The 24,818-nt window shown below is 55.6% G+C and overlaps 1 protein-coding gene across 1 annotated transcript in view; it reads right to left on the reverse strand.

The window, feature by feature from the left end:
- The window catches only part of Notch1 (notch receptor 1), a 46,370-nt gene extending 24,759 nt beyond the window's left edge, over positions 1-21,611 (reverse strand). The window contains exons 1-4 of the mRNA XM_057754951.1: positions 21,301-21,611; positions 19,658-19,736; positions 2,997-3,259; positions 2,107-2,445 (exon numbers count right to left, since the gene is read on the reverse strand). Coding sequence (XP_057610934.1) covers positions 2,107-2,445; positions 2,997-3,259; positions 19,658-19,736; positions 21,301-21,361 — 742 coding nt within the window. The 5' untranslated portion in view covers positions 21,362-21,611. The remainder of the gene's footprint in view (positions 1-2,106; positions 2,446-2,996; positions 3,260-19,657; positions 19,737-21,300) is intronic.
- Between the last annotated feature and the right edge of the window lie 3,207 nt (positions 21,612-24,818).

Below are 24,818 nucleotides of genomic sequence, written 5' to 3' on the forward strand. Positions count from 1 at the left end.
TCATGAGGGCCTCCTCAGCAGCCAGTTAGCTATTAATCTCCTCAACTCCCGCCGGTTCAATGATCAACCCAGAAAGGCGAGTCTGGCAACAGCCAAACCTGCAGCCGGTTACTAATTAACACCCTCTCTAGGGATGCCTTTGAACCCCTCTTGCCCTTGGAGAACCCACCTGTTTGGCTCCTCCTCAAAGATTCCCCCTCCACCCCAGCACCTTGCACCACAGCAAAAAGCTGGAGGCTGGGAAAAGCCAAAGTGAAGAACAAATGCTTGTCTGGGAGGGGGAAGAGCCAACCGGGAGTCTAGCGCCCTCCTAGGGGTCAGCGAGACCAAACACCCTGACTCCCTGCCTGTGCAGGGCTTTATTCTAATGCAAGCTAGGTTTCCAGGCTAGAACTGAGCCTGGAGGCGCCCTGAGCAGTGCAGAATGATCTCAGTTCGGGAGAGGACAAGAGAGCTTAAGTCCAACATGCAGCCTGGCTTGAGCCTCCTCTATACAGCATCCTCTAGGGAAACAGTGCCTGTGATAGCACAAGGGAGCCAGGTGGGACCCAGCAAGGTACCCAGGAGCCAGAGTCACTTTAATCCCTAGCCAGAGCTCCCAGGGCTGAGTTCAGTCCGGACCTTAGTGCCGTAGATCTCCTTTGGTCATGTGCCCCTCAGGGAACCTGGTACAGGGCTACCTGAGAGCCCAAAGGGTGGGTATAACTGAGCCCTGACTGAGTGAGTCCCTTCAGCAACTTGGGCAAACAATTCTCACCTCTTCTTACTCTGAAAGCCTCCACGCTTTTTCAGGGTGTCCTGCTTTTAAGGGTGACCCAGCCACTAACACATCAACCTCTAAGACCCACCAGTCAGGGTAAGGAGGACCCACCCAGCCCTTCCTTCCCTCCTGCCCACCTCCCAACACCCTGAGTTGACCCACCCCACCCTGCCTAAGGTGGATCAGTGCCAGCACCGTGTATAAGCTGCTCCTTGGACAAAGCCGTTTTCTTCCAGCCCCCAAGACAGACCTAGCAGCACGGCCTCTCCACACAGGTTCTAACACCTGAGGTCTGATGTGGCCACCAAGGAGGATCTGAACCCAGAGCTCTGGGGCCCTACTGAGCATGAAGATTCTGTTCCAGCCCTCCAGAAAGCCTAGCTGGCCACAGAATGTGTAGGCAGCTGTCTGTTACCTCCAAGCTTGCCCAATGACTTTCAGGAAATGCACAAGCCAGAGTCTGCACGCAGACTCTTGAGGCTGGCTCTGCAAGCTCGGAGCAGAAGGGAACTTCCCTTTTTTCAGGGGGTAGCGTGGCCCCAAAGTTGCAAAGGGGGTGGGGTGGCCTGAGGTTACCTCCAGCAACCAAACCTATTCCGATTTCCTGAGCCCATTCTCAACCTCCTGGTATGAGAGGAGGTCTCAAACCTTTGAGTTACCATCTTAGCAGAAAGGCCCCACCCCTGCAGAAAGAGCAGGCCCAGAAGGACAAACACTGCCAAGGAAGTAAAGAGCAATTCTCTGCCCCTCAGGTCCTCAAGGCCCTACTAGCCAACTTCCATCCCCTGAGACAGGGGAAACCCCAGGGACTGCCCATGACAGGTTGATCCTCCGACATACAGACTCACACGCAGATGCCAGGCAGCTCACGAGCTGGCTTTACAGGCAGGTTGGCCCCAGCCCTAAGAGGCTCAGGGTATAGACAGGGTGTTAGGCAGCCAGGATCAGGGGAGTTCCAGGATGAAGGAAATACCAGGGGAAGGCACCCTTAGCAGAAAGAAGGCTTGGGGCTCACGCACCCAGCTGATGGATCTCAGCAGATGGCCCAGATGGAAATGGACCAATGGGATCTGAAGTGTATAGTGCCATTGAGAGTGCCACCTGGCTTTGATACCCCTATCTTAACATGCTCTTCCACTACACCTGAGGCTTCCTTCATGGGCACCTGATCCCGAGAACCATGCCCTGATCGCCAGGCTCTCTGTGGCCGGCCTTCTCTAAACTTACTCTGTGCTCTCCCCCCACAAAAGGTATGATGCCTTTTCTGTACCCCTCTGACTTGACAGCAGGACACTCATGGGTGTGGACATCCAGGCTAGAGGCCAGTATATTGATATGGGACCTACCTGGCAGGCAGGCACACTCGTGGGTGGTGTCTCCCGTAGGGCGGCAGGTGCCCCCATTCTGGCAGGGTGAGGGGCTGCAGGGCACGTAGGGCAGTTCACAGTGGGGACCAGTATGGGTGGCACGGCAGGCACAGCGGTAGGAGCCGAACTCATTGTGGCAGGTGCCTCCGTGGCGACACAGCCCGGGGTTCTGGCTGCACTCGTTAACATCTTGCCTGCAGGTGGGGCCATGGAAGCCAGGAGGGCAGCCACAGATGTACGAAGACTCAAAGGGTAGGCACTGGCCACCATTGGCACAAGGGTTGGAGGCACACGGGTCGGCTTGCTGACATGACTTTCCTGGAGCGGGGAAGCAAGAGGGTCAGCTGTAGCCAGGGCCTCCCTTATGATTCCATGGCAAATTTGAACATCATGGAGGCACCAACTAGGGGTGTTTCTTAGTACCTGATGCAAAATGTAGACATCTTTCTATACACAGAGGCCTGAGGATTACAAGAGATCAAGTGACCACCCAAGGACAGAGACAGGAGTAGGAATGGGTAGCCCCAAATTTGTACTAGCTGTCTCCTGGACCCCACATATCTAACCAATGGCAGCCGAAAGTATCCGAGCAGGGAGAGGGTGAGACCAGCGCTGCATGAGGACTCCCCCTCTGCTCACAGAAACAGAGGGTTTGGGGCTCTGGCAGCCAAATATCAGAGTTCAGGGCTGGAAAGGACCAGAGTTCCTGAGGAACCCCAAGAGTTTTCAGGATAGCAGATCTCTGCTTATCTCGGAGAAAGTTTGGCATACTAGATTATCTCAAGTCAATATATATATATATAGTAGGGTAGTCTGGGCTAGTCTAAGGGTCCCAGCCATGAGGTTCACAGCCTTCTCACAGCCCTTACCTGACCATCCTGGGGGGCAGCGGCACTTGTATTCTGTGAGAGTGACCAGGTCACAGGTGCCCCCATTGCGGCAGGGGTTGGCTAGGCAGGCATTGTCCAGAGGTGTCAGGCAGAGGGGCCCAGAGAAACCCAGGGGACAGCTGCAGGCGTAATCCACAGTGCCACCACGGTCCACAACATGGCATGTCCCGGCATTCTTGCAGGGTGTGCTCAGGCACGGATTGGGGTCCTGGCATCGTTGGCCCACAAAGGCCCCGCTGCAGCTGTTGACAGACACACAGGGCAGTTAGCACCCCAGCCTTCTTTTCTGTTGGCCACAGCTCTTCCCACCCTGGGTAGCAGGTGCAACTGGAATCAGGCTCTAGAAGGGAGGAGCAGTGGCTGCTCGGTGGGCAGAGGTTTCCGAGGTGATGAAACCTCTGGAGCACGCACCAGTACCTCAGAGGCACTCACTTTAAAGCGGCTACTTTCACATAGTCAGTGAACTTCACCTCAATAAAAAGAAATAATAGCAACTGTTAATTGGGGCCAGGCTGGAGAGACAAGACCAGCTTGAATTTCAAACCAGGCAGATTTCAAACCCATGGGTCTCTACTTGTGAGTATAGAGTTGAGCCATGGAGAAGGGGCCCCTGCAGGCCCAGCAGAGCCCCCAGGGGTGGGGGTGGGGGCACTCCGTGAAACTCTCATTTGGGAGGCTGATCTGCTTTTTCTCTCCCAGCTTCTGTCATGAATATGCATCATCTGGGTAATAAAAGAGTTCACGGTTCCTTCGATTTTCAAACATCAATAGCACAGTAAACGCGGGAAGCGGAGCAGACTGGAGAGTGTATGTGCTTTCTTCCTATTCAGTTCCTGCCCCATAGCCAGGGGGGCTATGCCAGGATGCAGGCCGGTGCCCACTCTCTACAGCTCAGCTCCCAGACACAGGTTCCTCATAGCATACCCCTGGCAGCAATGACACTCCCTCAGGGGGACAAATTAAATTTCCAGACACAAGTTCTCTGTGCCACTCATCCAGCAGCAGCACCACCACCACCACTACCAGTCTCTGAGGACACAATGCAGCGAAGGATAGCTCTCCTCAGCTCACTGTGGGCACTCTGGTGGGCTGAGAGCCTGCCCCATCTCCGTACAAGTGGGGGCTTCCTGTCTTCGTGCCTAAACTCACTGGTTCCCTGAAGGGACAAGCTCAAGGTCCACCACCACCCCAGCCACAGGAGCCTCCTTAGCCACCTGCCTGCCTTGCTCCCAGAGCCTGGGCCATAAATTCCCCGACCCTACTCCTGCCCCGCCTTCAGGTCCCACACTCCCAGAGAAGGCTCTGGGAGCAGCCAGGCCAAGCTCTTCCCAGAGGTAAAGGCTGTGAGGCAGAACGTGCTGGCTGACAAAGCAGTCCCACGGCAGGGTCACAGCCAGGTTCTGGGTGGACACAGCCCCTGCCAACAGGCATCCTGCTTTCCAGAGGTTGCCCACCAACATAGAGACTGCTCCTTGATCCCCAAGCACCCAAAGCTGAGGCCATAACTTGCCCCAATCCCTACCTCCCATGCTAGCCTGTTAGTCTCCACTTGCTTCTGAACGGCTATTTATAACCAAACCTCTGTGTGAGAGTTGGCCCCAGGAGAGACCTTCCCACTAAGAGCTGCTGGAGGCAGCGTGGGGCCTGGGGTCAGGTATCTCTGCAGAATACTGAGAGGCATCTGTCTGCTTGAAGCCTTTCATCTGTGTCCACGGCTTGGGTATGGAGGACACAAAATGGCCACTCCGGCGACCATCTGTTGCCAGAAGCCAAAAGTCTCAAACCAACTGGCTTAAAGAAAACAAATCACCCTCCTCCACCACCCCCCCTCCCCCGGGGAGTTAACTCAAGCCTTTGCAAGAGTTCCCGCACAAATTGGGAAGTGTGTGTTTGGTGTAAGTGCTGGGGGGGCCATCTGGCTTCTCTTGCATGGGGTAGCCTTGGAGGGTACCTCCCACCAGTGTGCCCTGCCGCTGAGATCCACACCTGTTTCTCTGCGGCACCTAGTCTCTGGCAGAAGCACACTTGGGGAGGCAAGGAGGCAGGCATTGCCTTTGCTACTCATGGATCCAGTTACCAGTCAGCTGGAGAGGCCCCTGGGAGCCTGGGATCTGCAGGCTGAGGCTGGCCCCTAGAAGCAGCCCTCCTCTCTGGATCAATGCCCCTTTGTCGGGCAGAGTTGGCCTCAGCCCACTTGGAGAAAAGGTTTTTTTTTCTTTCCTAGCCACTGGTGAAGCTGCGGGGGAGGGGGTGTTGAGGGACAGAGGGAGCTTCATCTTCAAAGCCATGGAGCTGCCGTCCACCCATCCCTGCAGACTAGGGAAGTGGGGGGGGGAGCTCTTGGCCAGCGAGACCAAGGCTTCAAGAAGCGGGAAGATTTCCCTGGGTGAGAAAATGGGGTAAGCCCAATGCCATTCTGGGTCTATAGCCCTTAAGCAAACCCCAGTTAGGTTTCTTAAGGTAAAGACACTGAACGTAGCCAAAGGCTTCAGACCTGCTCACACCCCTCTTCTCCCCCACCCCCAGCCATGGGCTGTATTCCCTACAGCACCCTGAAAAGGAACCACCATGGCAGGACTGGGGGAAACCCGCCTAAACGGGATATACACTTGTCAGCGCGGCTGGGTTCTGCTGGACCAGCAAGGGGGAAAATATGGCCAATAAATCAGGCGCCGGCAGCATGGACAAAGGGCAGCAGGGAGCAGGTGCGTCTGTGGAGGGGACAGCTGCTCCTGCTGGGCGCGGCCAGATGCCAACCCCAGCGGGTGGGGCAGGAGCTGGGAAGTTGGTGGCCAGGGAAGCTCCTCCGTGGGGGAATGCAGTGGCTGAGAAGGCCCATTGTCCACCCGATAAGCCACCCTAGGCTTGGGGACACCATAGTGCAGGCATGTTGCCTGGCTGGGCCTACCAGGGTGAGGCCACCATCCACCACCAACGTACTACAGCTGGAAGACCAGCAAGTACCTGGATGGAACTGTCCCTTAGATGCCTGGCACCAGATGGCAGGGTCTATCTCAGGGTCAGCTGGGGAAGGAAAGGGGGCAGGCCAAAGGCCCTTCTCTGTCTGTGCCCTTCCTGTCTCACTCTCTACCACCTAGTCACATTCTGTCCTCACAGCACCCAGATGCCCCTGAGATGGTAAAAGGGGCCTTGCAGCCACGGCCACAGCTGGGTTGCAGCCATGCCACAGTCCCCACTATCGCTGGCTATTTGGTCCTCAGCGCTGACAGGAGGATGTGAGCAACAAAGAGGCACCTGAGCCCTGCATGGGAGGCTGTACCGGACAGTGGCCTCGCTCACTGGGGAGTCCCTGAGCACCAGACCAGAGCCTCCCTGAGTGACCCAGGATGTCCCCTCTGCTTCCCCAGAGTCACCTCCTATCCGTGTAGCAGAAGGACCCTCCCAGGACTGAAAGGTAGGACTTCCTCAGGGCAGGAGCCTGATCTGTCAGCAAGAGTAGAGCTGCCTGCACTCTGCAATGCTCTGGCACGCAAGGCTTCCCGCAGCGGGAACCTGGCCATGGCAGGTGCACCCTCTCCTTACTTCCTTCTTGAGGTCTCCTCAGGGCACCTACTTCTCCACCTCACCTCTTCTAGGCAGCACACTCCAAGGCCTGAGGTGTGACCTGTGCCACCGTGGCTGGCTGCAGGTGAGCGGCAGGCAGGCTGGGGCCCAGGAAGGGGCGGGCTTCCGCAGATGCAGAGGAGTACAAGTGGCCCCTGTGCCTGTCACCCCCCAACTGCTGCCTGCAGCTTTGTTGGCGGCTTCAGTATTTCCACTGCGCTGCCTCCCACCTCCCTGGCTGCGCCGCTGCTCCATAGAAATGCGACTCCCCAAAGCATCCGGAGGCAGATGTTGCTGTGGCCTCTCACCCGGGACTAATTCTAAATTGTGCTGTTTTCCTTTCCAAACTACGCGGCCATCTGCCACCCCCAGGGGACAGAAGACGGCTCCTCCACCCCAAAATGAGGAGGGGGCAGAGGGGCTGTGGTAGGAGTTTCTTAGCTCTTGCTCTTGATGGGTTTATGGTCAAGCAAAGCTGGGGATAGGAGTAGAGGGTCTATTAGAGCTCAGATGGCTGAGTGGGGGTCTCAGTGCTGGGGCACCCTTCATTGGCTTCCAAGAACCTAGCGTCCAGAGAAACCTTTGGGTGAGAGAAAGCACTTCTAGTAGGGGGTGGGGCTTGTGGGACCCTCCCATCTCTGCTTTAGCTGCTACACTCAACTGTAGCCTCAGTTTCACAGAAGAGCTCTGTGTGTGGGTGTGGGTGTATGCATGGGACAGGGTGGTTGTTGAAGGTGGACCCTTGCAGCAGGCACCAGCAGACCCAAGATGCTGAGGGACTCTCGCGCTGGTTTGATTCACAAAGGTGTGGTCCTGTCCCTTGGGGGGTACATTCATTGCCCAGGTAAGAATACCCATCTGAGGACTGGAAGGCACCATAGATCCCTATCTGAGCACCAAGATCCCTGCTTACTCTTCTCTGGGGCCAGGGGCCCGCAGGGAAGCATCTGAAGCCCTGGGCCCAGAATGTACACCTCCCTACCCAGAGGGTGGCCACCCCACCCAGAGAAGTGCTGCATACCTCAGTCGCTCACACTACTGAGAGTGTCTGGCACCGGGTGGTGGTGGTGGAAGGAGCCCCTGTCTTGACTTTAGTCTTTTTTGCCTGTGTCTAGAGCTACCCAAATATAGCCAAGACCCTTGTTCTGCAAGCTCTCACTCAACAAGTGGTGGCCATGCTCTTGCACCTCAGGGACGGTTCCGTGTAGAAATGTAGATCCCTCCCCGAGCCTGACTTTGGTCTGTTCAGCTGAAACACAGTGAGGATGGCTGCCTGCCTGCTGACCTTCCCACAGTGGGTCCAAATCAGGACCACCTCTCACTCAAACAGCCCACCCTGTAGGGTTTTCATAGGGTCAACAATTCCAGCCCCATGCTTGGCAAAGGCTTCTGGGAGCAGGAGAGAGGTTCTGGGACCTCAGCTCTTCCCTGAACACAGGCCAATCCAAGTCCCCCCAAATCCCAGTGCCTTGCAGAAGGAAGGTACTCACAGAAGGCTGAGCTCAGTGACCTCCTGACTCTCGGGTACTCTCCCTTGTCCAAAAGACAGGAGACCCCTACAAACTACAGCCCTATCCCTTCACTTCCCCACAGCCCTCAGTGCAAAGAACACACAAGACTCCAGCTTCCTACCAAACCTGCCTGAATCCAAACACTTATCTGAAAATCATTTAGAACACAAGGATGGGAACAGCCCCCTTCATCCTCACGGTCTCTTGCCTTCATACCCACAACCAAGTTTCCTTTCCCACCCTGGCTGGATGAGTTGTACAAGCATGTGGGTACCCACGTAGCCCAGGGCACTGATAGCCTTGCCCCTAATGGGAGCAGCAACACTGCTACTTATAGCCCGCACTTGAGGCTGCACCTGTCCCGGCAGGGGTGGCAGGCGGGAAAACTGAACTGTGGTCTCCTCCCTGCCCCCGAGGCCCTGTCACCCACTGGTGGACACAGAAGCAGAAAGATAAGAGGTAAGGGCCGTGGGTAGGTAGACTCTCCTGCCCCAAACATCAGCTGCTGCTCAAGCTGCCTGGACAGAGGGGGAAAGTGGGTCAGGGCTGGGGCAGGTGTGGCGTGTCTGCAGGTGGCTACAGGTGCCAGCCAGGACTGAGGCCAGGGCCCAGGCTTTCCAGCTCAGAGAGCCACTCCCAGCATGCTCAGCGCTTTTGTCTTCAAATCTTTCCCCCCCAGTTGCATCCTTGGGTGGTTTAAAATATGCTGGAAAAGGAAGCTCAGGAAAAGCACCCGCTTCCTGGCCTGGCGCAGGGAAGCCCTTTGTGTGGGAGACAGTTGAGGTTGGAACCTGCCCTCCAGGGAAGCCACCTTTCCCACTACAGGGAAAACAATGCCCCTGGCTGCTGCCTGTGAAGGCCCCTTTGAGGGGACCAAAAGCCTCCTGGGGGAGGGGCAATCAAAAATTTCCTGGAGTTGATCTGTGGGAAGTGGAGACCCATGGGATCAAGGGTGGGAGACTCCACCCAACCTGCCCCTTCTACCATTGGTGAAAGCATCACCCGGCAAACTGGGGTCACCAGGAAGCAGAGGTCACTGCTAGGGTGTGAAAAACACCTGCTTAAGCTCCTGCTTCCACTGAGGACAGTTTCCTGCTTGATCTTCCCAAAACACAGAGAGCCTCAAGTTTCAGGCAAAGGCCAGGAATTTGTCTTCCTTTGGCAATCCACAATGCCTGCCACCCATTCTGAGTGGTCCTGGGGACTCACAGGGACAAGCCTCTGTGTGTGCAGCAGTATCAAGACAGGCCAGGGAGAGCCACAGGCAACAACTACAGGCTCTGTCCAGAGTGAGGAGAAGCCAGACACCCCGCACTGAACTCTATGCCCCTGCCCATCTCTGCTTCCCTAAGTAAATATAAAGACGGTGAGGGGGCTGCTCAGGGGCTACCCTGTTTTCCTCCCCAGGTCCAAAAGAGAGGACACACTCCCTCTTGGCTAAACTGGTCCTTGGAATGTAGAAGCTTCACCTCACTAGACCCTTGCTCCAGTCTTAGAGGTAGCTAGGTCCATTTTACAGATGGGAAGACAAAGGTCCAGCAGGCTCTGCACACACATGCACAGTTCTATAGTACTTAATTCCTGGCACCCCTGGCAAAGCAGCCTTGGCTCAGAGAACAGTCACAGGCAGAACAGACTAGCAGAGGCTTCTAGGGAAAGAGGCAGAGGTGCCCCGTGCCCCAAGCTGCCTCATCCCTCAGTCTAGATTGTGGCTTGATCACCTGATCTCCCAGAAAGAAAGGAGGTGGAGTCTGGTTGCAAGAAAACTGGTAGGAAGGGGGCAGGGCTCTTAGGGAGACACCCAGGAACTGAGAGGTACTTGCCACTGCAAGGGAAACCTCAAAAATCCTAGCTTCCCCAAACCCCTCAAGACCTCCCTGTAGAAGGGTCGTCTCATGCCATCCCTGTGGCCATCCTTCCCAACCGTGGGCACTGAAGACATGGCAATGATACCCATGTCCAGCTACCCACTGGGGCAGAGCCACTGGCTGCTGGGCAGACAAAGAGAGACAGGCCTGGGCTGCATTCTTCCCGGAGCTCCCAGGAAACCTGCTTCAGTGAATCCTTCAGATGACCGGCTGAAGTGCAGACTGCAGCTTTGGTGGGGTCCCCAGAGGTCACCACCACCCTTCAAAACTCAGCAGCTCCCACCCCAGCCAAATGTTTTCCAACAAGAAAGAGCTCCCCTGCCAGGGAGGTCCCCACACCCCAGCGGACGGCTAGGCCTAATCCCAATCCTGATCACAGAAAGTCTCACAGTGTACCGGCCCTCCACGAGAAACTCTCATTCCGTCTCAGGACACAGTAAACTCTAGAAGACAGGGAGAGTCACTTGCGTGTACTCTGCTCTAGAAGGGGTCCAGGGAAGAGCGGGCGCTCTGGGAGGAATCTGTATGGGATCTGAGGTGTCCCAGTTCAGCTGGGCTAGGGCAAGTTTTGGGCTTGCAGGTTCTGGACACTCAATTCCTGTGGACACTGATACCCCATGCCTGGCCTTTTCTCTTATATTTTGGTTGTGAGCCTAGCCTTTAATGGCTGAGCCATCACACCAGCCTGCCTGGCCTATTCTCAAACATCAGTTCACTGACATCCTGTGAACCCTCAAAGCCTTAGTCGGGGTTGAACAAAATAAAAAGAACATGCTCCATTAAGTCAGAGCAGTTCAAGGTCAACCTGGCACTTTCTGTAGCCTCATGATAACACACGGGGATCTCAAAGTGAGACCTCAAAAACCCCAAAGACAACAATGTCCATTACACAGCAGCGAGGCCAGCCAGCACCTTTAGCATCAGAAGCCCCATGGGATCCTCCACTCACCCCAAGGAGATGGTCCTGTCTGATGAAAAGGAAGTGTGAGAATGTAGCTTCAGGCCCCACTGTGAAGGAAACATCCTCATTCTGAGCTTTGACCAGACACAGGCTAACGGAACAGGATGCTAGAAGGGTACATGCTGGCTTAGAGGCCAAGTCCAGAGTACGTGGGTGGGCGGGGGGGGGGGTGTCCAGCCTGCACCATGGTTTCTGAAAACTGTGAGCCAGGTCTTAGCAACCTAGGGCAACCCACCTAGCCCAGGCCTGCTCCAGTCCATCTGACTAGACCGCCTAGCTTAACTCAGTTGCCAACACCACGGACTGGGCCAGACTCTGGGCCATGAAGACAGAATACAGCCACGGCCTGACTTGTCATATCACAGTCCCTGCTGACAGCCCCACCTGGTCTCGATTGTCAGGCTCTGAGACAGAGTTGAGGTCGTCCTCGTCTGACCCTGAGAAGAGGAAGGAAGGGAGGAAAGCCCCACATCACGGGACCCCTAGAAGTCATGATCCACCAGACCCAGACAAGAAACAGAGGTCCGTGGCGCAGCAGCGGGTAGGCACACAGGCAGCGCCTGCCCCTACCCCAGCCACCTCAGGGCAAAGCACAAACCCTGGAAGCCCCGCTTTCACTCAAACCTCTCATTTCCAGTAACTGTGCTGTTTCCGCTCACTAAGAACCAAAACTGAGAGGAAATGGTAGGAGGCAGGTCCCCAAGCCTGAGGCCCAAGCTGCTGCTCTTCAGGCCTGGGTGATCTTTCCAGAGTCTACCACCCACATTTCTCCTAAGCAGAGCAACAGCCCTGGGAGCCCGGAGTGTGAGCTGCTTCCCCTGGGGTCTCTCTGGGATCTGGCCTATGGATACATGGTCTACAGTAGGGGACACTGCACACCAACAGCTCCACCTGCGAGACACTGGGGCACTGGCTCTGTTCGGGAAGTGTTTGCTGAGCAAGCATGACAACTTAAGGTCAATTCTCAGCACCCATATCAGCCAAGAATGGTGGCGTACTAGCACTGGGGAGGAGGAGGCAGGAGGCTCCTTGGAACTTGTTGACTATCCAGTCTAGCTGAATCAGTGAGCTCAAAAATAAGATGGAGTGCAATAGAAGACACACAGTGTTGACCTCTGACCTCCACACACATGCCAAACACACACACAATACATATATGAACACACACAAACACACAAAACATTGAATCAGTAGGCAAAGCACGTGCTGTGCAAGCACAAGGACCTAAGTTCAAATCCCCAGAACCCAGGTAAAAATGTGGGTGTGATGGCATGTTCCTGCAGTGTAGCCCCAGCCTTCCAAGAAGAGAAGATAGGAGAAGGACCCCTGAAGATGAGTGACCATCTGGCTGACTGAACTGATGAGCTTCAGATTCAGTGAGAGACCCTCCACAAAAAATGGAGGTGGAGCACAGTGAAGGAAAGAAAGCCGCTGTCAACTCTGTCTCCTCCCATCCCTACGTACCCTCACGCACATGAGCACACACACACACACACTCACACACACACAGGGTCATACACGCGTGATTCTGGGCCGTGGGAAAACCTGCTCCAGGGAGCGGGCTGCCGCCCAGCTTTCTTCCTGAACTTGATTAAACACAGATGTTTCTCTAGGAAAGCCAGTGGCCTCCATGCTGCCTGCGGCTCCCTGGCCTCCCTGTGGCTGGGCTGTGATTCATACAGGGTGACCCACATGTGGTGCTAAGGCAGGAGGCCCAGAGCCAAACTACGGCCTCAGTGCCTGGGTATCATCTTGGGAAGACAGCTCTTTGTCCCCCTGCTCAGGCCTAAGGACTCTTGGCGGTAGATGTGGCCACCTCTCAAGTCCTCAGATAGTTGCACGGGGCAGGGCTGCTCACACAAGACTGACAGCGCTTGTGGTGGGCTCTGCCTCATCAGGTCTGTGCTAGGGCTTGGGGGCAGACTGGCCTCTGGCGTTACCTGTAGTAGAATTTGTTCAGCAAATTAGCAGTGTCGACAGATGACAAGGGGCTCATTTACTTAGATCAGAAGGACAAGCACTTTAAGCACTTCAGTCGCACCAGGGACACCCAGCCAGGTTGTAGGATAAGCCAACACAAGTCCAATGACAACCCTTTCTATCTGCCTGCTAGGGCAAGGCTGCAACCAGCATTTGGCCTCGTTCCACAACGGGTGACAGTCATACCCTACCTGTGCCCCAGGAGTGGATGAAACTCACCTGGTGGGTACCATATAAAGAAACTGCTTTAAAAAGGGGGAGGCAGGAAGAAAATAATTAGTCTAGCTAATTCATTCTAGAGTATACACTACAGGAGCACAGGGGGAAGGTGGGAGGACCACCTATCCAGAGCACTTCTGGCCCAGGAGTTGCTGGAGGGAAGAGATGTAACAGAAAGGCACGGTCCAGATGTGAGGTCCTAGGGGAAGAGGCTTCTACTTCTAGAATCCTGTAGGTCTCAGGGACACGAGAAAGCAGCCCTCAAATTCCAAGTCCATTCAATCACTCCTCTCCCCTGCACTGGCGACACTTAGAGGTCTGGATGGTCAAACTCCCACTTGTGCTTGCTAGGGAGACAGTCCTGCAGGAGATATTACAGCTCTCTGAGCCCCAGGGGCAGCTGAGGGGGTAGTCTCTACGTCTAAGGTAAGCACCGAGCTCTTTCCTCTTACAGAGTTTGGTTCCCCTCCTAGGGAACAGAAAGTTCTTGTGAGTGACTGGCAGGTCCTCTCAAAGGTCCCAGTCCATGGAGGGGAAACCACAGCATAGGCCAATGGGAGGCAGGGCCAGAGCTTCCCTCCCTGCAGTCCCCAACACACTGCACACTGCCCCCGCTGGCTAAGGCTCCTCTGCCTGCAGGTCCACCCAGGGTACCATAGATGCCACCCTGCAGTGGGCCTCACCCAAAGCTACGGAAGGCCTAGCACACTCAGACAAGGTATTCCCCAAGCTTCACCCTTTGAAGACTAAGTTTGACCCCAGCAGCCTACCTACCCTGGTTTCCCATCTCATAGCTGGGTGCCTAAGTAGGGTGGCTGCCTTGCCTGCCCTAAATCCTAGGGTCCAGCACATACTAAGCGCTCAGCAAAAATCCACTGCCTCCATTGGCCTGCACTGGGCACACTGACCTCACTAGGTCTCTCTTCAGGTTGTAAGAGGCCAAGCGGCTAGATGGCCGTGGGAAAGCAAGATGAGGTGGCTGAGAGTCTGCCATGCACACTGGGAAATGTGGGGCCTTGGGTACTGTAGGCCATTATCAGACTCACATGGCAGCATGCTAGGCCCCACTCCCCTATAGCCCCAGATGGCAACATAGGCCCAGAGACGTACATTCTGGTCCCTTTAGGACTCATCAGGACTCAGAACAGGGTTCATCCTGACGGTACCAGAAGCTAAGAGGAAGGCTGAGCTGGCATTCACAGTGGCACAGAGAGACCCTGACATCTTCCATGTTCAGAAAGCAGCACTCAGTGGTCACAGACTGGGTAACTTCATTCACAGGAAATGGAACAGCAAAGGTTCAGGGTCAGAGGGCAGCTCAGTGGGTGCCAGGGAGGAGAGAGGGGCTGGCAAGTGGTTGCCTCTGGGTGATTACAAGCCTGGAACTGGATAGGTGTGCCGGTTGTGCAACCTACGCCTCTACTAAGCATGCTGTTTTGTGTACTTTCCATAGCTCAAATGGCGCATTTTACAAAGCGTGTAAATCCGCCACCCCAAAGCCCCATCTCCTAAATCAGTCCTCAGAACCCCGGGCTCTGGGTCAGCAAGAGAGGGTAGGGTGAGGCCACAAGAAAGACATCCACTGCCCTCCCACCCTGACAATCACTCTCTTCTCCAGTAGGGGTGTCCCCAGCCTGAGGCCAAAATACGCCCCAGCTTGCAGAACTGGCCCTGCCACACGGCTACTTTTCAGTCCTAGGTAATGCTACCTGCCACAGCCATTCTTACACCTGTAGGTTATCCCTGAGCCCAGCCTAGATACAGCAGAAAAGAGGTTATGGGGCCCTCCCTTGCACGGGGGTAAACTGAGACCTGAGAACAGTTTACCACAGCCAGCTGGTCTGTGTCTTCCAGTCGGCAGGTGCCAGGGTGTGCCCTGCCTGGGAAACAAGGGGGATCAGACACGTCCTGACGTAGTCACAACGATGCCCTGAAGCCAGCCGCTCGTTAAAGCTGGTGATGATTCCCCTCGGCCTCTGGGAAAGGCCTGGAAAGTTCTGGATACGCCTGCACATGAAGGTGAAAGCTGATGCAAGCTGGCCTTGGGTCCTCCACCCCCCCCCTTCACCCTTAGCTTCAGTTTTTCCCACCTATAAACTGGAGATGAAACACACAGGGTGGGCCAGGCCTTCAGGGAAAACCCGGTTCACTGCCACCAAGTTTCCGGGGCTGATCACAGCAGCTCTGCAACGGCTGCTACCTTCACGTTTTTCAGGAAAGCAGCGTGGACTCCACTTGCCTGTGAAGCCACATCCTCTCACTATTTATAGCTGAGACCAAGCATGTCCCTCCGCACACGATAGGGGCCAACCCCTCAGCCCAGGCTGCCACTGCCATCTGGGCCTTCTGAACACCAGTGCACTACCCTACCACAGGGGGCAGGGATGAGGACCAGAGACATCTTCTTCCCCTGTGGAGTTTCCATCTTTGACACTGGCCATGAAACCCTGCGGAAACCCCTCTACCACCCAGTTTTTGGGGACTGCAGCTGCCCGCCCTGCTTATCTACACCACGCTCAGCTCCTTGAAAGAGGACTCTCCTGTCTGCCCTACCCCACCCTCTTCCTGCTGAGGTCACAGCTTGCTCTCGGTCTCTCTCTCCTTTTTAGCATTATTATTATTCCTTCAGTGGAAAAGCTGTTGGCTGCTGGCCAGAGGCAGGGCTGCCCACACAGACACTTTCCTTCACGGAACACCCCGCCTCTACTCAGGTGTCCCAGTACCTGGACGGCTCCCCACAGGTTCCATGACAAGTGAGGCTGGGAGGCTGTTTTTCACCTGTTTTTCTAACCTCCTGTCCTTGAAGGCCAGACAAGGCACAGTACAGACAAGCAGGGCTGAGACAGCCTCGGCTCTCCTCCTGGGGAGGATGGGACCAAACCGAGATGGCAAGTGACTCAACGGAACCATAGCAAGGCCAGATGACGGAAGACACATGACATTATGCTGGGTCCCTCCTCAGCCCACCAATCACTTCCTGCCTCACCCGTTTCCTCACCAAACAGGCGGGAAGTGATGGGCCGGGGATGTGACCATAACACGGCATCAGCTGAGACTCTCCAGGGCCAAGCATGACTGGTCTGACTGATCCACTGAGAGTCCTGGCAGGCCACGGTGGGGCAGGCCCACCTGCTATACGTCACACACATGCTGGGTGACTCTCTTAATCCTGAGTGGTCCCGGCCAGCTCTGGGCTACACCTGGAGTAGAGCTCAGGAAACAGGAGTTGCTTTAAGGTGTCTGAAGGAGCAGCGAGACGGTGCAGAGGGAAAAGGCAGTTACTATATAAGCCTGACTGCCTGAGTTCGATCCCCAGATCTCAAGCTGACTCGTAAAAGTTGTCCTCTGACCTCCGTACATATGCCTGCTGTGATAGCACAAACAGAGAAAGTCCGAAAAAGGAAACCAAAGGAGCTGACAACTGTAGCCACGTCCCAGGTTAGAATCCTCAGAATCAAATCCAAACAGGCCCACCAGACAGTACTTTTGGGATGGCGAATTCATTCATTAACCAACTTACTATAGGAGAACGAGGCCCTTGGAAAGCAGCCCCATGAGCTCACCAGGACAGCATGCAAAGGACCCCGATATTCTACAGTGTTCACCACTCACAGCTCCTACTCAGTCCTGAGGCACCACCAATACATCAACCCTGCATCTGCCCCGATTTAAAGATGGCGTGGATGAAGTCATTTCTCAACTGTAGGCACCCCAAGATTATCATCCATCAGCCCAAGCTTCTCTGGCTAGCTCATCAGATTTCTAAATGCATTCGAAAGATGCCCTCATCACATTGGACTTTGCCCCCAGTGACGGGGGTCTCTTAGTCGCCCTAACACTATTCTTATGCTCCCTCAGCTCAGAGTCTACACCCTCTTTTTGATCAGTGAATTCATGTTTACCCAAGTGTATAGGTACCTCCTCCTCACCCCACTTCAAATGACAGCTCTTGTTCAGCCTTCCTCCTCAGCACACATTGGATCTACAAGGAAGCCACAGTGAGTCCCAAACTTCCCCAAAGGGTCTCTGATACCCCACAGCACACAACAGCTGCCTAGACTGTGCTCAGTCTACAGGATGTAACCCCAGGCCTTTCCCATATGATCACTGGCTAGCTAGACCTCAGGGGTACTGGACCTTTCCAGAAGGCTCTTGATACCAAAAGGATTTACTTTCCAATCCTAAGTCCTGAAACTCCCTGTCCAGAAGTTTCTGGGGAAATTTCTCTGTTTGGGTAGAAGAGATAATTTACAAGGTACTAATTCACCACCTACAGTTTCATTCTCAGGCCTTCCTTGGAGTAGGCAGCACCAGACGTCAAAAACCACTCGAGGTCATGGCTAGGTGTGACAGAGGCCTACAGGCTCCAAGCTTGCCCTTGAGGAAAAGAGGAGGCTTCCTTTCCTCAGCCAGGAGAAGTGGACCCTCTGTGCTTGGGTAGGCCTCCTGTGGCCATCTGAAGAAGTGGACAGGAGTGGGAAGGTAAAAGTCACCAAGGAATAGGGGAGGGGAGGTGTCCTCAAGCACCCATGCCCAGACCGTGAGCTGGGCCCCTCCATAAACTGACTGCAAAGTCCCCTAAACCGCACAGTGAGTCCAGACTTGTGCATCACAAGCCAGGTCTAGCTGTAGCCTTGGCCTCCCGCTCTGTTGCCCAGAAGTGAGTAAGTATATCTATCTCATCTCATTGGACTTACAAAGTGAGCACAATGGGGCCTCTGTGGACAGAACTCCGTGGAACTCTGAGCCAAACTGAGGCCAGTTTTCCGCCAAGGAGGAAGGACCTTAGGATCCAGCGCAAGACAGAAGGCCTGGCACCAAAGATCTTTTCCGTGGCCTGGCTTGTACTGCAAGGGACTTGCAAGCAGCTTCTCCAAGTTTGGGAGGTGGGAGAGAAAGGACAGCTCCCGTTTGCCTTCAGCTTGAAAGGTCTTCACACAAATAACAAGATACAAGCTATTGGGGTTGCAGCAAGCAGACTGGACCCCACGCACAACTCCACCAGATAGCGCGGCACAAGTGACTGGCATGTAGCAGGCCAGGCTGTGCCCATTGCCTGGTGGGGCTAAGAAGAAACTACCCCCACCTTCCTCTGTCTGAAGTAAGAAGTAAGCATAAGAAGCCTTTCAGTCCTGCCCTGCCAGTGAGGCAGGCAGGCAGGCAGAGCAAGGAGCATAGTGGCGGGGAAGGGGGTTGTGCATTCTGGGAAGCCACGCATAATTAATCACACAGCATTAATGGCCTCCCAACAATAGCCGCTGCCCTTCTACTGAATCCCAGCTGTCGGCCTCTGAATGGAAGGAAATAAGATTTAGGGCATCAAGCGTCCGTGAGGCTTCTGCAGGGGGAGAAAGGGGCCCCCCAAAAAAGCAAAAAAAAAAAAAAAGTAGTGTGCATTCATTAGTGTCGGACAGAGGCACAATCGGCTTTGTCCAATAAACTGCTCACAGACCTGCTTAATTGGCTTCAGTACAGGGCGGGCCGGCCAGGGAGGTGGGGCTGCAGCCCACAGGCTGGGTACTGTAGGCAGTAGCACCCGTTGTCAAGGGAATGGGCCCTTCAGCAGATGGAATGAGGGCGCGCCACGCAGGCTGGAGCCGTTTCTGTCTGCAGCCTCCAGGGGAGGCCTGGGCCTCCAGCACCTCGCTGGTCTCATCAGGGAGAAGCTCAAGTTGAAGGGCACTGGCCCTAGCCCCAGTGGAGACTTACCCTGGCAGGCTGGTCCAGAGGATTTCCCGGCTCAGAACAGACCTTCCCACCCCACCCCCAGTCACACCCATTTCACAGCTGAGAACCTGAGGCTGCGGAGCTCTGGCATAGAGTAGGGAGGTAGGGCTGCAGCTGCCAGGACAGAAACCAGACTCCAGCACTTACCCACACCCACCACCCAGGCAGCAGTGCCAACAAGGACCATTCCAACTTCTCCCAACCTCACCTTGAACCCAAGAAGCAAGGAGGGGTGGGTGACTCTTGTCTTAAAATAGGCATTTTCCACTGGCTCATGGTGGCTCGTACTTGGGAGGCAGAGGCAGGCAGATCTCTGAATTAAAGGTCTCTACATTATGAGTTCCAGGACAGCCAGAGCTACTTAGTGGGACCTTGTCTCAAGAAAGCAAAAACTAGAAACAAACAAAACAAAACAAAAAAAGGGTAATTTCCTACCTAGTGTTCTCCTGCCTAGAAGAGGGCTCCCAGGTGATAGGGGGTGGGGGCTCAGACTCAGTAAGTAATCCAGACTGCCCATCAAAAATAACTGTTTCTCAAGCATTTTAAATAAGAATTAGGGTACCATGGATTCCCAGGAGCCTGAGGGGGCCCATGAAGGAGTGTGCCAACCTCCAGGGGCCAGAGTAGCTCCACACGCGGCATAATTGCTGGTGATTAAGTAATTGCCAGACTTTGTCCAATAAAAGTCAGCACGTGACCGCACTCAGCCTCTGGGCTGTCTTCCGAAGACAATGGCCCAGTGTTCTGTCCCCAGAAGGAAGGGGCTCTGCTCTGACAAAAGCAACAGGTCCCCTCAGGGGCGGTACTCACACACAGGCTTCGGTGCCGTTGGCCACTTCGCACCTCCCTCCATTCAGGCAGGTCCCACTTGGCTGGGAGCATCTCAAGCCTGGGGAAGGGTCAGAAGAGAGAGGTCAGTCTGGGATCTGGGCAGCCGACTCCTCGTGGTCCTGGCTGTGGAAGGAGACTACTGCCATGGTGCTGTGTGCTAGAGTTATTGGAAGTCGGGAGATGGGAGTGGGGACTTTGGGCAACCCTTCGGGATCGGGGTTCGGCTCACACGGTTTTAGTCTGAAATAAATGGAAAAGGAATAAGCTGGCTAGGTGGCAGGTGTACAGCCCCAGTCACAGCGGGTCGAAGTGGAAAGCAATAGAAAGAACTGAGTGACTTGGGACATTCTCCCAAACTTCTTACACACCCAGCCAAAAGTGGGTGTGGATTAAGAAGTTCTGCAAAGCCCCCGACCAGCCTCCACTCTTGCCTCGGTTCAAACACAAAATACGAGGGGGCAGTAGGAGGGAGGGGGCGGCCACACTCAGCTCCCCCGATCGTGGGAAAAAGCGACAGCTGCGGAGCCCGCCACCCCGCCCTCCAACAAAGCGCCGGCCCGGGAATCAGAGCGGCCCATTGTCGCGCCAGGGCCGCCTCCTGGGGCAGCGGGGCCGCACCCGGAGACCTGCCCCGCCTCCTCCGACACCCAATACCTGTTCGCAGGCATCTCCAGGGGCAGCCCCCGCCGCATCCAAGGAGGGGGTCTTAGAGCCCGCACTTGGAAGGAATTCCACCCTATTCTCGGGAAGGGGGGAATCTTAATCAAGCCCCTCCCACCATAATCTTAAGAAGCGCCAGAAATTAAGCCCCGACGTGGGGGCCGAGCTGGAGTGATACATAAAACCCCACTCTTAAGAAAAGGGCAGGCAGTTTTCCCCTCCAATTACTGGGAGACGTATGTAGTTGGTCACTACAAGACTCCTCAGAAGTCCCCGTTCAGTGATGCCAGAAGGCAAATAAGCGCCCCCGCCCCCAGGTTCCAGTCTTTGCTCGCGCAGGGGTCCCAAACTTCCAAAGTGAGTCTGTCCCACTCCCCACCCTAGGCAGCAAGCCGCCAGTACATTGCCTGTCTTCGAAAGTTTGAGTCCCGCTAGGGGACAGCGGTCCCAAAATCCGGGACTGGGAATCCAGGACACATCTCCCCCACCCAGCGCTAAGCAAGGCGAGCACAGAGCCCCAACATCCGCCCCAGCACGGGCCAGAGGCGAAGAAGAAAGAAAATAATGGTCCCAAGAAGCAACAGGAAACCAAAACCGATTCGATTCAAATCGAAAAGTAGCAGGCGCACGCAGCCTGTCCGCCCCCGCGGCGAGCCCCAGGCGCGGCTGCCCAAGAGCGAGCCAGGGTTGAGTCTCCAGGGCCCCGGGCCCCGGAGCCGCAGAGCCCCACACTGAGCTTCCAACGACTTAGGGATCTCTGGGTAAAGCGAGTCTACCCGAAAGGGGGGGCTGAAGAGAAGGACCCCCCCACACGCAAGGACGCCAGGTCCCCATGTCCATCCGCCAGCTCCGGCTACCAACTTTGGTAGTTGGTGCTCTCACTCCCATCCACCCACGGCGCGCGCAGGGCGCAGCCGAAGTTTCCGAAGGGTGCGCGAAGTTGCGGGCTCGCAGGCGCCTACCTCTTGCGGCGAGCGCGGGCAGCAGTGTTAGGCAAAGCAAGGGCGCCAGAAGCCGCGGCATGCCTGCTCGCCGGCTGCCCGCTGCCGGGGCGGCGGCCTCTTGCGGTGGCCGGCGGGGATCAGACGTACGCGCACCACCAGCGGGCCCGCGGGCGTCCACCCACTGATGCCCTCTCTTTCCTGGTGGGTGGGCGACGCTGGGTTCTCAGGGTCTCCCCAGCTCTACTAAGCACCCCGGCTCGTTCCTTCACAGCGCTCGCACCCGCGCTCAGCGCCCGCGCCCTGCGCCCCACGCCCCTGCGCTCCCTCCCGCGGCCGAGGCACTAGTGAGGTTCAGGACTGGCGTGCGCTCCGCCCCCGAGGGGACCCGCCCCTGCCCCGCCCCATCCCACCGCGCTCCGCCCCCGGTTCCTGAGCACTCAGAAACCCTTCGTTGGCCCTGTCCCTCCCTGCGCCCTGGTGGGCTCAGCGCCTTCTCGGGCTAGGGAGAACGTCCCGATCTAGGATCCTATGGTCTGCAAGACAAGGAAGCGTGGAGGGGTGCAGGGAACCGGCGGTTAGGGACTACTTCTTGTTCGAAAGTTTACAGAGACCAAAAGTTTGAGCTGGGCTGCGGAAGGATCAGGCTTCGTGAGTCGCCTCCCTTGGGGGACATTTGGCCAGGATTTGCATTTCAATAGCCGAGAAGATTCTGGCCGAGTAGGAAAAGCCGAAACTGCCCCGGGAACCAGGTCTGTCCCAGAGCTAGGTCTGGGGCCGTGGGCAGAAGCAACTGAGGTCAAGTTTGGGGGACTCCTGGAGCGGGAGTTTAGAAGTCGCGCCCTGACGGCGTTGGGTGCGTCTGGGGCCCCACTCCTGGGAGCCGTTTGGTCTCGGCTTTAGGCAACTGGATGTCTGAGGTCAGGCACTCCTAGCCGTGACTTCCGGAACGCTTGACCTTAAAGGATAAAGACTTCGCTCCCGCAGCCTCTATAGAAGGGAGCTCGGGGCTCGCCAAGGGAACTCCCCCAAACGGCCAGTGCCTTGCTGAACAAATTGTGCTCTCGCTCCCCAGAAGGAACCCGCGTCTAGACGTTCCACGGTCACTCTTTGGTTTCTCGCTCTGCCCAACTATGGTGACCCGGGAAAGTGCAGAACCCCAGTACAATGACTATACTCTCGCAGCGATTCTCATGTGGTTCTCTTTGATCAGTTATCTCTCCATCTCGGTGCTGGACTTGGGCATCTTGTGCCAAACTGGCTAACTCTGGGCATCCAAAATGCTTTCCTTGTCCCTATGCAATCAAAGTTCAGTGGAATCTGGACCGGACAACACCTCCCATCCCAAAACAGGATGGTGAGTGCAACACAGGATACAGCCCCAGCTTATATTGTCCTAGAAGGTTCGCTCCCAGAGCAGGGGGATGCCTAAAAGGGCCTTAAATGCTGACTGGAAGCTGCCAGGAGAATCCTGAGTCAGGAAAAACAAAGGAATTTGGGAGTCCAGAATTTGGAAGGCAGCCCTTGCCTAGGGAGACAGAAGTGGGCTCATTTCTCCTGCAGCCCTACCCATCTCCCTTGACACACCTGTTTGTAGAGGACATTCTAAAGGGCCAATGCAGACAGCTTGTTCAGCCCCTTTCCCTGCTCCTCTCAAAAGCTGGCCTCAAGCCTGGGGGTGGTGGGGGGTAGCAATATGGGGTCAGTACCCAGGAGAAAAGGCGCCCAATGCTGCAGAAATATTTATATAACAGATCTGCGGCCCCAGAGAGCAGTTTCCATAGAAGGAAGGGCTGGCTAACTGTGCAGAGTTCACAGACTCAAGCCTCTGCAAGTGCCTCTTCTGAGATGGGCCCTGAAGGCCTCCGGCTGCTGCCGTGTGTGGCAACTATATCCCAGCCTTGCTGCAGGGGCCACCCAGCCTGGCTTGGATACAAAGAAAGTCTCAGCCTTCTGGAGTCTGGGGAGGAGTGCACTGGTCTGGCAGCATCTCCTTACCTGCCCTCCTGTCCGTCCATGGGTGCCTGTGTCTCTTTTACTGTCTTTGTCCAGCAATGAGTATGGCTGTACACCAGGCACTCACCGACTCTCTTTATAGATGAAGGCCAAGCACACAGGCAGGAGAGATGCATATCCTTAGCTATAGAACACTCAAACAGCTGGACCAGAGAAAAGGCCAGGGTGGGGGCAGGGCTGGGGCTGAGCCCTTAGCAAGTGGGTGTGAAGCTGTTTTACACAGGAGGCTGGAGATACTGGGCCTCCTCTTCCCCGTCTACCAGGAAAAGGGATTAGAGAGTAAGAAAACCAAAGCCTGGCCAGGCAGGAGAGAGATCTCCCAGAAGCCAAATGGAAGTAGGGAAGAGGAAGGCCACCAAAGTGGGAAGACACTTTTAGCTCCCTGTCCCAGCTTATAATGGGAGCCAGAGTAATTTTCCCAGTCAGGTAAGGCTAGAGCCTGGAGTGAGGAATGGAGAGGCAGAGTGGCTAGCAGCCATCTCTTCTCTTGGAGTCCACCTCACACTATCAGTCCAGAGAGGCCACTTAAGCCTGCATTGGCTCCGCCCCCTTCTTTCCTCAGAATGCCTGTCTGAGCGGTGTCAGGACCGCAGGGCATCCTAAAGACTGCCAGCACTTCTTGGAGCAGGTTGTCTGTAGGTAAACCAGAAAGGTTCCCAGGCCAGACTCTAGACCCTTCTAAAGCACATCTGGTCAACCCACAGTCCTCTATGGGAGCATCTTGGGCCTCAGGTGCTGTGTGGCCTCTAGACTTGGAACATTGTAATGTAGCCTCAGGTGCTGGGTAGCATGGAGGCCTGGAACATTGTAACCACCTGCTTCAGAATACACACCAGCATGGCCTGGTTGTCCTGGAGAGACCAGGTCTTCTTGAGGGTATGATGGGCAGCAGAGGCCCAGGAGCACCAGGATTAGACCTCCCAAGCCTGGGTTTCAGGTGCCTTTCCCTCCTGCAGGGTCTCACCTTGGCACTTGTACCCTGCAGGACCCGGCAGTGTGGGTGCCGGCAGAATGAGGCTCTCTAGTTCTCAGGAGAGGCTCAGAGATGTCCCTAGGGGAATAATTCCAGGTCAAGCCAGCTCAGGGCGTGCGTTATGTTGTTTTCATGGTGTCGCCTGGTTGGAGTGACAAAGGAGACAGGATGGAGAAGGGGGAAAGAAGGGCTGAGCTCAGCGGTGGTCTGTGGTGGTGAGTGTCCTGTCTCGAGTGGAGTGCCAGCAGAACAGACAGCTATGAGAATATTCCAGATCTCCATCCCTGGAATCCATCTGTTTACATTACTTGGGCTTAGAGACCCAAGAAGCACCCAGCCCAGAGGGTGCTTCTTGCTACCTCTGCATCCACCACAGCCAGGCTGCGGCCCCGCCATATCTATCAGCCTCTGAACTAGATCCCTGGATTCTGAATCAGCTACCAATTGACCTGCTCACTGTAGGTCTCTCAGGCCTCTAGGCCTCGTTTTCCGGTTTCCCCCTACTAAGTGATCTGTAGATTCCTGTCTATGTTTTGCGCTTAAACACGGC

This window comes from Chionomys nivalis, chromosome 22 (assembly GCF_950005125.1).
Source record: "Chionomys nivalis chromosome 22, mChiNiv1.1, whole genome shotgun sequence".
NCBI classification, from domain to species: Eukaryota; Metazoa; Chordata; class Mammalia; order Rodentia; family Cricetidae; genus Chionomys; species Chionomys nivalis.